Source organism: Castor canadensis, chromosome 5 (genome assembly GCF_047511655.1).
Source record: "Castor canadensis chromosome 5, mCasCan1.hap1v2, whole genome shotgun sequence".
Classification (NCBI taxonomy): Eukaryota; Metazoa; Chordata; class Mammalia; order Rodentia; family Castoridae; genus Castor; species Castor canadensis.
In genome coordinates this window covers 170148214-170160914 of record NC_133390.1, presented here as the reverse complement: position 1 = coordinate 170160914, position 12701 = coordinate 170148214, and the positions used below count along the sequence as shown (strand labels likewise).

The 12701-nt window shown below is 56.0% G+C and overlaps 1 protein-coding gene across 2 annotated transcripts in view; it reads left to right on the top strand.

The window, feature by feature from the left end:
* Positions 1–12701, top strand: part of Prex1 (phosphatidylinositol-3,4,5-trisphosphate dependent Rac exchange factor 1) — a 141316-nt gene that overhangs the window by 47940 nt on the left and 80675 nt on the right. For both annotated transcript variants that reach the window (XM_020169946.2, XM_074074951.1), the window contains exons 2-3: positions 8152–8223; positions 10109–10231. In XM_020169946.2, the coding sequence (XP_020025535.1) occupies positions 8152–8223; positions 10109–10231 (195 nt within the window). The remainder of the gene's footprint in view (positions 1–8151; positions 8224–10108; positions 10232–12701) is intronic.

Below are 12701 nucleotides of genomic sequence, written 5' to 3'. Positions count from 1 at the left end.
GGGGTGCCTATGGGATGGTAGAAGCTGGGGTTTCAGCGGAGGACTTGAGGCCAGGCGGTGGGTGTTGGTGACAGAGGAGGGGCAGAAGGAGATGTCTGCCCTGGGCGGGGAAAGGGAAGAAGGGCAGGCTTCCTGTATGCTGGGCCTGTGTCTGGGACGGGAGTCCTTGCACTCAAATTCCCGCCACGCTAAGCACCCAGTTTCCAACCAGTGTTGGGCTGGAAAACAGGTGCCCTGGCCTGGGCGAGGGTGGAGGCTGCTCTCAGCTCCAGCCCCCAAAGGGAGGTCTGATTCACACAATTAGATGGGGAGTGTCTCAGAGTGTCCACAGGCCCAAGGGGACATGGCCAGTGTGAGACCGAGGGACACCTCTGCAGTGGGGCAGGTGGCCTGTGCCTGGCTGAGGGAGAGTGGTGTCCCCACCGGCCCATTGCTTCCCCTCTGTGGCTCCCCTCCCACCCTTGCATCAGGCCTGTTTGCAACAGCCTGGTTTTGGTTCCAACTTCCCCTGTGGTGGGGGCAGGGCGGGCACCTTTCGTCAGGGCCTGGGAGCTGGCTGGGCGGAGGTAGTCTGTATGGGATGACTGATGATTCAAACACACAGTTACCAAGGGCTTCACCCTGGCTTTGGAGACACCACAGTGGCCTAGGTGATAAACCTTGCCCTCCTGAAGGTGACATTTGGGTGGGCAGGTTGAATAACGGATTAGTCAATGAACAGACATAGTGCCCTGGTGAGGACCATGGCTATGTAAGCAGGATAGGGACTGATGTTTTGGTAGGACTGTCCCAGAAAGACCAACTGTGCCCCAGGGCTTTTGCACTGGCTGCTCCCTCTGCCTAGAATGCTCTTTCCTCTGACAGCCTGCCCACAGCATCTCTGAAGTAGCCCCTGCCCTCCCCAGGGAGGACTGTCTCACCCCGAGCACGAACACGAACACGAGCAACGTCCTGTCGCCTTTCCCAGGCCAGCCCACTTCTGCCAGGAAATCTTTGCACTCTCAGGATTCACTGCCCATCTTGCTTAACCTCAGTGACTGTCCCCTTTTCTTCTGAGGAGAAAACTGACCTGTGGGGGTGGGGTGCCTCCCAAGGCTGGTCAGCAGTCAGCAGGGAGGCTGGGCAGGGTGCAGGGTGAGTGGGGTGCAGCGGGTGGCTTTTCACGGTGGTGATGGGGATGGGCACTGGACAGCGTGCACGGCCTTCCCCTCTTATCTCGGGAGCCCTGGGAGGCCACCGACTGCTGTTTCCATAGCAAACCGTGATGGCCGACGTGATGCCAGGGTCCCCAAGAAACACGAGGCGTGTGTCTGTCTATGCCGTGGCTTGGGCTGCCCGAAGACCCTCCGTAAACTCAAGATGAGGCTGTGGAGCTAACAATAGCTTTATTGAGCTCCTGTTGTGTACCAGGCCCCACTGCCTGTGATACCCATTGCATTCTGGGTACTCCTGCACCCCATTTTTCAGGGGAGGATGGAGGCCGGGGAGGATGGAGGCCGGGGAGGATGGAGGCCGGGGAGGATGGAGGCCGGGGAGGAGGCTGCATCATGCTTAGTGGCAGAGTCGGATGCGAGGCCGTGCCCAGGGCTTCTGCCACGGCCTTTGGCCTTGGCCTCCAGGCCGGTCATCTTCCAGCCCCATCCATGTGAGTGAGGCAAAGGGAGACCATGTCTTATCTAGGTCACATGCAGTGGGTGGCACAGGCGGGTTGGAGCCCAGGGGAATCCTGATCTCTGAGCCTTGGTGTCCATATCCTGCTTCCCAGGCAGGTGGGGGCCCTGGGGTCACCCCCAGTACTGCTGCGTGCATGTGGAGAACTTGGGCTGCCTGGGCTGCTGCAGTGTCTGCTGGGCCTTGGGCCACCTCTGACCCCAGGCCCTGTGGTCTCCTCGGATCTCCAGCATCTTGGAAGCATTGAGTTTTTCACACCCAGGAGGCTGCAGAGCTGCTGGGTCACCTGACCTTGGTCTGGCCTTGTACCCTCTGTCCCCACTCCCTCTGCCCTCTGCCCTGATCCTCTCCTCCTCCCTTCCCCCAAATAAATATGTCACCCTCCTTGGAGATGATGTCTCAAATTTGAAATTTGGGCCTTTCGGGCCAGACGCTCAGTGCTTCTGGCCCCAGGCCAGGCCTGATGGAGGGCTGCCTGCGGTGAGTGGTGGAGCGGGTCCTGTGCAGCCTGGGTGGCTGTGGGAACTGTGGTAGGGAACAGTCCCATGTCCGACCCCAGGCTGTGGAAGACCAGGCTGGCTCATGGGGCCTGCAAGTCGGGGACCCTGGCAGTTGTCAGGTGGATAGGGTGAGGGGTGATAGCCATGGGCCTCACTGCAGGAGGAAGTCTATCTTCTCCTGAGTGTGCCTGTCCCCACTGGGCATGGCCTTCTCGGTGCAGAGGGTGGATTGGTGCCTCCAAGGCTGTGGCAATCTGGGTGGGCCAGAGAAAGCTGGGTATATTTGGTAAGACCTCCCTTCCAAGAAAAATAAAAAAACACACTTATGTTAAAAATGACTCTTGATTAAAAAGTAGCATGTTCATTGTAAACTATGAAAAAATTAAATGCAAAAATAAGAAAATTAAAATCCACTTCTGCTCTGTTAGGTTCAGTGGTTTGTAAGCAGACCCCCAAAACAGTACCTCAAATGAGACAGAAGTTTATTTCCTTCTTGTGAGTGTGGGAATGTTTGCTCTGCTGTCATTAGGAACATAGGCCTCTACTGTTTTGCTGCTCTGTCTTCTTCAACACCTGGCCTTTACCTCATAGTACCAAAATGGCTGCTTGATCTCCAGTATCTCATTTGCAATCCAGTTGGTAGGAGGGGACATGGATAATATGTCTACTTACATCCTCCAGGCCTGGACTCAGTAAAATGACCATATCTTACTGCAAGGGAAGCTGGGAAGTGCACTTTTCAGTCTCAGATTTGGAAAAGGAGAGGGTGGAACTGGGGGATGGGGCTTGTCATCTCTGCCACTTTCCTGCCAGGGTTCCGTGTTTCCTTCATGCTTTTTTTTTTTAATAAAGTGAATGAAGCAGGAGAGTTTATTGAGAAAGTAAAATAGCAAGGAGTAGAGCTCCCAGAGGTGGGAGGGGTTCCAAGAGAGGGTACCTTCCTTCACGCTTCTTTGTCCCAGGTCTATAAAGAGACAACTTATTGATCCCAAGGTGAGTCCCCTGGAAACCTGCCTTTCTTCCTGGCTGAGGATGCATGGATAGCTTTTCCCGTTTCTTGGAAGGAGCCCTTAAGCCACTGCAGAATGACCATCCTTGTCCTTGCCGGTGTGGGGACAGTGAATTTAGCTGCTCCTAGCGGGTGATGTGCAAATCAGATGTGGACATTCAGCCTTCCTGCCATACAGATTTCTTCCCCTGGAGGATAATTGCCAAGGTCTTGGATGGATGGAGCATAGGATGTGGGCCTTTGGGGACCATTGAGCACTTGGGGGGGGTCTTCCCAAATCTGGGCCTCATGGGGTGGCACTGAGTAGCTGTCCCAGGACCCTCTGCTTCCTGGACCCTTGGCCATGGGACCCACTGGGGGGTGGGGTCCTCAGTCTAGGCACCTTACTTCTTTGTCTGTGCTATAGTCTTGGGGTGCCCCCTCCTCCCTCACGCCTGTCCCCTGTCCCTCTCGGGTTTCACCATATGGCTAGTGAGTCACCCCAGCTGAGGCAGGGCATCCTTGGGAGCAGCCAGGCCCCATCCCTGGCAGATCAGGTTGCCGGGGTCACTGTGAGAGCGACTCCAAGGCCTCTTCTGCTTTGGTTTTCTCCAGGGAGAAATTTAGCCTCCCAGAGCTGGGGCCAGGGGTTCCAGACAGATGGCTGCTCCCTGGAGCTCCCCAGGGCAGCTGCTGCCTGTTTGGAAGGTGGGTGTGGTCGAGGTCCTTGAGGTCCCCAGTAACTCACTGGTAACATGTGTCAGGGCAGGAGACTCCTCTTCAACCAGACTGCCTGGGTATAAGGCTCGTTGTGGCCTTGGGTGAGCTCTTGGATATATGGGGCCTCAGTTCCCTAGCCTGGAAAGTGGGCACAGTGCCAGCCTCACCCTCCAGGAGCTGTGGGGGAAAGGCGCAGTGAGCAAGGCCTGCAGCGAGCCTCGTGGCAGTCTGTCTGTGGGCACCGGTGCCCTCCACTGATTCCCAGCCTTTTCAGCTGGGTCCATGGGGACCCAGTGGTCACTGTGAGGGTGTGACTGCGTGCATGAAGCAGGCCTCATCACTATGGGGTGGTGAGCTGCCAAGCTACTTCTCTGTTGCTTTTTTCTCCTTTTCTGTATCAGAGCTCAAGTGGACAGATCTTAGCTGGTGTGGTGGTCACGTGGTAATTCCAGCTCCTTGTAAGTTCAAGGGCAGCCCAGGCAAAGGTAGTGAGACCCTGCCTCAGGAACAGAATAGAAACAGCAGGGCTGGGGCCTGGCTTGGTGGCAGAGCCTGCCTAGCATGTGTGAGGCCCTAGTTTCACCCCCAGGACTGCCAAAAAAATTAAATAAAATGTGGGCTGCTGAATGCTGGTGGCTCACACCTGTAATCCCAGCTACTTGGGAGGATTATGGTTCTAGGTCAGCCCAGGCAAATAGTTCTTGAGACCCCCCATCTCCAAAATAAGCAGAGCAAAATGGACTGGAGGTGTGGCTCAAGTGGTAGAGTGCCTGCTTTGTAAGTGCGAAGCCCTGAGTTCAAACCCCAGTACCACCATAAAAAAAAATGTGGGTTGGTCTTGAGTGCACACTGATGTAGGCACGCTGGCTCGACACTTGCACACTTGGCACTCAGTCACCCGTGCCGCCACGCCTCAGACCTGGCTATGGGTTGGTCCCATTACTTGGCTGGCTGTGTGCTTTGGTGAATTATCTTTCCAGTGGTTTCAGGTATGCTGCACAGAGTTAAGACGGAGCGTTTGTAGTGTTCCTTTACCTTTTCTGTCCTTGACCCCCTGTGTCACTGTCACCAGAGCAGCCTGGGCAGTGGTGCGTGGCTAGGCGGGGCAGACTTCTGGGGCTGGAAGGCGTTTCTTCTGCATACCTGAGGCAGGTTCTGAGGTGCAGCAGGTGATCTGAGTGCTTTAGGACAGAGCGTCACCCCAGAGTCCCTTCCCCACCAGCAGTGGTGCCTGGAAGCACTGTCTCTGTGGTGCCGGGCGGGCACAGAGGCCCATCCTTTCCAGGTCACGAGCCACTCAGATTTCGGTGCTCATCATGCCGGCTTGTTTGCAGTTCCTCCCTGGGTGGCCCGAGTCGCCCATTGTCCTAGCACAATGGTGGTGGCCAGGCTCGTGGGAAGAAACCAGGACAGGAAGCCCATCTAGGTCAGCTGATGGCACTCCTGCTTCCTGCCTCCCCTCCCTCTGTCTGGGGGCTGGAGATGGCTTCCCGGTCTGCATCCCAGCAGGCTTTCAGGGCTGGGTTGAGGATCCGCCTGTGCCAGGCCGAGTGCCAGGCACACTCCACATCTTCCTTTGAGTTTTGAGTGCCTACTGTGTGCCAGGCACCACCGTGGGCCCCGAGATCACTGTGAACGAGAGAGTCCGGATCCCTCCTCCTTGGAGCTCTGTTCACGCGGTCTTCTTCCATGTGAATGGGAGGCAGGGTGTTGCCGTGATCCCTGTCTTTGGGGAGAGTAAACGAAGATACAGAGAAGCTGGTTCACTTTCCTGAGATCACACAGCAAGAAGAGAGATCTGTGGTTTAAACCCAAACCTATCAGTTTCCAAATCTGACCTCTGCAGTTGGACTAGGGGTTAAGGCTTTTTAACCCAGCCACGTGCCCTTCTTATTTTGGCCTATCCTTTTAGGACTAGTATCAATTGTTTAACCTCACCTTTCACATGGGCTTGTTATAGACGATGGGAAGGTAGTGAATGCATGAAGACAGGGAATGTCTCTTGGAGGAGGTGACATCTGAGCTAAGGCCTGATGGATAAGGAGTCTGCTCAGGGCAGAGCTAGGAAAGAATGTCCTGCTAGCAGGAGCGGCACATGCAAAGGTCCTGGGGCAGGAGTGGATTTAGTAGCTGAAGGAATCTAGGAGAGTGTGGCTGAGGATCACTGAAGTGTATGAGGATGGAAGGATGGAAGGATGGAAAGTGAGGTCGGAGTGTTTAACAAGGACAAGGTCATGGAGGCCTTCAAGTCATGGAAGAATTTGGATTTTTTTTCAGTGCTCTGGGAAGTGATGGGGAGTTTTAAGCTGTGGTATTAACAGTGTCTGATTTACTTATTTAAAAGGACCCCTTTGGCTATGTGTGGAGAAGAAACCTTTGGGAGGTGATGGGGTGGGGAAGGAGGTGACAGTGTTGTCCAGGCAGTAGAGGGTGGTGGCTTGACCATGTGCGTTGGAGAAGTGGCTGGTTTGATTTTCTGATGAAGCTGATGGCATTTGTTGGTAGATTGGATGTGGTGACAGAGAGCCCGGGGCTGACGACATGTGGGGACCCTCAACTGGGGCCCCACAGGCATAGGAATCCAGAGCCAGGTGGGGACAGCAAGGGTGCCACAGGGATTAGGTTTTGGGGAGGTCCAGATGGGGGAGCCCCCAGGACCCCCATGGGAGATGAGTCTGCGCCCTGGGAGCCTCGGGCTGGGAATCAGTTCAGGTGGTCAGCAAAGCTGGAATTCAGAGCCCAAGGCCACTGTGGTTCCTGTGTTGAGTGTGGGCAGAGGCCATCGTGGACTTCCTTCCCTTTGTGGTCCCCTCTGTGACCCCTTGTGGACTGATGGCACATCTCCTCCCAACAGGCCTGAGGCTGGGTGTGGCTGGGCTGGTGGTGGCTGCCACCGACATCACTCAGGGTGTCTGGATTTGACAGCTGACTGTGTGGGGCTGGCCTCCCCTCCGCCCCCTGCCTTTGCTTCGCTGTTCCTAGTGCTGTCCCCACTGTCTCCTTGGCAGGCACATGGAGCGCTCCCCAGACAAGCATAATGGGATGTGTCAGGCTCTGGATTAACCTGTGACAGGAAGGTAGCCTCCCCGGTCCCTAGGCTGTAACCACTCTTGGCATGACTGCTTACTGCTGCCCTGTGGCTGTGACAGCCCTTGGGTTCCTTTCCCCAGGGTCTCCAGGGGCCATTAGTAGGTCAACCCAGCTCATCCTAAGCCCGGTGAGCCAGGGGCTGCTGTGAGCGGCTGCCTCAGTTTCCCTTAGGTGCTGACTCTGATCCTCCCTCCCCATGTCTAGCCCATGCCCATCTATCCTGTGACCTCAGCAGCTCCTTCTCACTCACTCTGCTCCACCCATACCACAAGGTCCAGGCTACCCCCGTTGTGCCTCTGAACACAACCACCCCTCCATTCTGGTCCCCCTACCTTATGCTGAGCCCCTAGTGCCCTGCCCTCTGATAATAAGCCTCATCACCCACGCTGTCACCCTCCGGCTCTTTTTTTTTTTTTTTTTTTTTTTTCCGTGGCAGTACTGGGGTTTGAACTCCGGGCCTCACACTTCTAGGCAGGCACTCTACCAGTTGAGCCATGCCTCCAACCCTTTTGCTTTTAGCTGTTTTTCTGATAAGACAGGGTCTTACTAACTTTGCTCAAGCCAGTCTTGGACCAAGATCCTGCTACCTCTGCCTCCTGAATAGCTGAGATTACAGGTGTATACCGCCACACCTGGCTTTGCTGCTCTCTTTTGGTGTTCAAAAAGTCAACAAAACAAGAACAGATGTGTAGGTGAATATTCACACACTCGTGTACCTGGACACCAGGAAGCTAGAAGGTGTGGCTCCCACGGTGGGGGTGGGGTGATCAGGGACTTTGTGGTGTTGGGGTATAGGAGAGAGGTTTTTCATAACTTTTGATGTTTTTGACTTCAGCCATGTGAGTGTGTTAAAGTTAAAAGTTAAATTGTTAAAAATGTGTAAAGGGGGCATAAAGGTGTATTCTGCAAGGGACCGAGGTGATGGGGGCTGAGCCTCTCTAAGGCAGGGACTCTGCGGTATCTTCAGGCCCGCGCAGGGTCTGGGTGGTGGGTGCTCAGTAAACACCTGGTGTCCAGGTGGCATGAGGAGACCCAGCAAATTTCACAGATCAGCAGAGTGAGTTCCTCCTTGGTCTTTGCCGTATCCCTGACCTCGCAGGTCCCTTCCCCGCCAGCATTTAGACCTTTGTGTCTTGTGTGGACCCTGAGTGCGGTGCTCACCTCTGCCTTTTCTCTCCACAGGCATTCCTGCACCGCATCCGGCAGAACGTGGCTGACTCAGTGGAGAAGGGCCTCACGGAGGAGAATGTCAAGGTGGGGTCACTCAGGGCCCCTTTTGACAGTCCTTGCTACGGTGTCTGTGCTGGCTCCTGGTCCTGCCATGCCTGCCCCTGCCTGCCCCTTGCAGCCCAGCCCGCAGCCCTCTGTCCTGGGAGCCATGGGAGCCACCTCTCTGCATTGCAGCACACCTGCCCCAGGCCCTGCTCCCCATCGCCAGACTTTTCTCCTAGCTCAACCTGGGCTCCTGTCTTCCCGCCTCCTCATGTCTGGCCCCCCAGGCCTGGAGCTGGTGGGAAGTCCCTTCCCAAGCGGCCTGGGAGCCTGACACCTCCAGCTGCCCTCCCACCCCTGTGCTGGGCCCTGGGCGCCACCATGGGGCTCATGAGTAATTGGGCCCGGCTTGGCCTTGGCCGTGGCTCTGGGAAAGTCTGGGAGGACATCAATGGCTCTCTGTGTGCTCCGCTGAGGCCCTCCGCCCGGCCTGGCTGGCTGTGTGACCTTGCTCTCTGGGAAGCTGCCTTTCAGACCTTGGGCTCTAGAGGGCCTGGTCCAAGGGAGGTGGAAAGTTGAGGGGACACATGTACCTGAGGTGCCCAGCATTTGTGGCTCACGTGGTCAGGGGAGACACTCTGCCCCCCCTACAAGGTCCTGGGTCATCCGGACTGTGACCTTGACTGCTGATTCTTCTAAGCTCACTTCTTTGCATAGACAAACTGAGGCTCAGGGTAAACAACCCTGCTGGAGGGGTTTACTGTGCAGCTGCTCCCAGAGAGGGGGTGGCGGGTTATGTGTGTGCATAGGATTCAAGCTTTTCACGTGACACTCGCTCACGTGCTCACTCGCTCACTCAGCAGGTGCTCACTGAGCATCTGCGGCTGACTGTTTCACTCATCACATTGTTACAGCTTGGTACTTACTTGTCATAGTTTTAAGTTGCAACTCGCTATCATTCTGAAGGAATTACCTTCTTTACGAGGTGCATCTCCCTCACCGTGAGACCGAAAACCCTAAGAACCAGGTGTAATGTGTTTCACGCATGACCACACCTGGGCTTCCACCACCCAGGTGAAGGCAGCAGTGTTTCTGGCCTTAGGAGGCTTACCGGGCCTCTCCCAGGCTCCTCCCTCCCTAAGCCATCCCAGGCTCCCAGTGCCACGGATTGCTCTCACCTGTTCTTGAACTTTGTGTCAAGGTAGCTCTTCCATGCCCACTGTCTTGATCTCCACACATCTTGGGATTTGCCCACATTGCTGTGTGCAGCCTCAGCCCATGCCTTTTCATTGCTCTGTAGTACTTCACTTCCATGGGGACGGGGGTATGGACCACAGTTCACATGTCCATTCTCCTGTGGGTGGATATTTGAGTTATTTGCAGCTTTGGGCTGTTAGGATCATTTTTGTGCATGTCTTTGGGTGGACGATTCTCATTTCTTTTGCACTTACGCTCAGGAGACAGGTAAGTTTGTGGCCCTTCCTTGAAGTAAGGGGCCTGACAGCAGATGCAGCCTTGATCATTGCTTGAAACAAGAGAGGAAAACAACCCAGCAGGCGGGTCACACATGCGTGTCAGATGACAGTGTCACCATGGTGGCCAAGGAGGAAGAGGCCTCTGGTCCCCTAGGGATGGGCTCCAGCCTCCAGCCCTCCCTGCCCCCTGAGCGGGACTTAGGGTGGGCTTTTTTCTCAGAGCCTTCATTTCTCGTGGATGATTGGGGACAGGAATGCTTTTTACCTTGTGGACTGCATATGTGAGGGCCTACACACAGGCCCGGCCCTGGTCAGTGGGCGGTGGTGGCCTTTCTGTCAGCACCATCTTTCACGTGGTCACCTGGCCCGGGCTGGAGAGGCCATATTGTCATGCTCGGTTCTGCATCCTTGCCAGCCTGGATTAACGTGTCCTTGGGCCTCGCCTCCCCCAGATCCTCTTCTCCAACATCGAGGACATCCTGGAGGTGCACAAGGACTTCCTGGCCGCCCTGGAGTTCTGCCTGCACCCTGAGCCGCAGTCCCAGCACGAACTTGGAAACGTTTTCCTCAAATTTGTGAGTATGGCACCCCGGGCCCTGATGGCTCTGCAGCCACCTCCTCCATGGGCCCAGCCTGCTCCCCAGGAAGAGGCCTGGCCCTGCAGCAGATCTGTCCTTTCTGTCTCGTTCACATGGCCTCGTACTGAGTGACTGTGTCCTGGGGTCCTGCGACTTCTGAGCCTACAGGGGCTCCTTAGTGGCACAGTGCCACCAGAGGCAGCAGTGGCTGAGAGGATGCTCTCAGTGTCAGGCAGCCTGGTTTGAGTCAGGCTCGGCCACTCCTGGCCACAAGGACTCTGAGGCTTGGCGCCCCCTTGGACTGCTGGACGCTCAGAGCAGCTGCTGCCCACTGCCTTAGGCTCTGCTCCTGCAGGGCCCTCACTCCCTGGGACCCAGGGCGGCCATTCTTGACACCCCGTCCTCCTCACACAAGAAGCCTCCTACCTCACGCACAGGTCTTGCTCGTACACCGCTGTGCCTCTCTTAACCTCGGCCTCCTCCTGACCCAGATGGAGGGAGACTGGTGCTGCCTCCTGGGTTGATGGAGAGACTCGGGGAAAGAAAAGGCTCTAAGCGTGGAGCTGTGATTCCCATCCCAGCTGTGCGCGTGCGTGCGTGCGTGCGTGCGTGTGTGTGTGTGTGTGTGCGTGTGCGTGTGCGTGTGCGTGTGTGTGTTGAGTGTGTGATGTGCTGGCTTCCACCCTCACCCCACCCCTCATTTACTTCTGCAGGTCACAGCTGGTGGCCAGAGTTGAGGGTGCAAGGCTTGGCTAGCACTGCCCTTAGGCCTTGGCATCTAGAGGAGGTGGCAGTTTCATTTGGTGGCCAGGGGGACACTACTCCTGGCCAGGCTGCCAAGCTGTTCACTTGCTGTGTTACTCTCAGCAAGTTTTTCTAATGAGCCTGTGCCTCAGTGTCCTTGCCTGTAAAATGGATATGAACTCAGCGTGTGTGAGGAATACAAGGAGATGTTTAGAACCACTCCTGTCTGCTGTTGGCTTTCTGTTTATGTAGTGGGCTGTGTTTGAAACAAGACAGATGAGAGTGCGATGGAGGGTGGCTTTGGTGGTAGGGGTAGCGAGGTCAGCCCTGGAGAGCCATAGGCAGAGATGCAGACTGGGGAGGGGCAGGAGGCAGGGAGGCCAGCCAAGAGGTCATGGGGGTGCCTTAGACCAGCATGGTGACATAAGGTGGGGAGGAGGACTGAATGGCACAGAGGTCCAATAAATGTCCCTCCCTTCCCCTCCTCCCTCCTCCCCTCCCTGTTGATTGGCCAGGTGACTTGTCCACTCCACTTCGCCTTGGGCCTCAATCTCCAACTCTGTAAAAGTGGGGTGGCCATAGTGCCGGGAGTCCAGGACTGTGGTGAGGATGAGTTGATCTGAGAGTAGCTTTGGCATGGGCATCAGGACCTGCTTTCAGAGGTGCTACTGTCAGGGTTGGCCATGAACCACACCAGGCTTGGCTGCAATAGCCCTACTCTGGCCCCAGAGGAACTGGGTCCTCCAGGTGCCAATAACCTTGCAGCCCTGGGTCCCCTGCTTCTCTGCTTGAGCCCTGAGGCTGCAGGTCAGTGGGCTGAACTCACTGGTCCGCAAAGTGCCTGTGTGGACTGTCCTGCCTTTGTTCTTCTGCAGGATTCCCAAGGGAGACAGAAGGACATGGGTGGGGGAGTGGGAACCTAAGCCTCTAGGCCAGGCAGCCTCTTCCTGCACCCTGTCCTGCTCTGCTTAGGCCCCTCAGCATATCAGGTGCTGGATGGGAACTGTTCTGACCACCAGAGTCATGGTATATTTTTGGGAAGTCATTCTGGCCAGGGGGCCCTTTTGGCACTGGAGAATCCAGCACACCTCCTGCACACAACAGCCCTGCTGCCTGCCTGCCTTTTCATCCTGCCTGCTGCTGCCCAGCTGGGCTCCATGGAGTGACCTGCCCCTGTGTACCCATTTTCTCGTCTGTGACGGGTGGTGGCTGAGAGACTGGGTAAAGGCAGTAGTGCTCAATGTGTCCTAAGAGCTCTGTTAAGGTTTACTCAGCTCTGTCCTGTGTGGGTTGTCTCCTGTGTCTGGTGTTCTGCCACTGCCTGAGGGTCTCTGGGCCACACCTGGTGCAGGCAGATCCCATGTCTGGCCTGCTTGGCCCCATTCCAGGCTCTGGATAATTTAGTAGCCACCCTGGACGTCAGTGGGGCCCTATCCTGCCTCACAAAGCTGCTGTGAGCCCCAGGCCCAAGACAGATGTCCAGGACTTTGATAAATGAAGGTTTAGGAGATAGTTCTCTTCTAATCATAAACTTGGCCTCTTCACTGCTTTCCTAGAATCTTCTAGGGCTCCCTCCTCCCCAAAATCAAATCCCCACACCCCTGCAGGCCTGTCCCTTCCTGGGACTTTACCTCCCATCTAGGGCACCTTCTCCCCATGTGCCCTTCATCTCCTGCCCATGTGGCTTTTCTCTCATGGCCTTTGGCTCAGCCCATGGTTACTT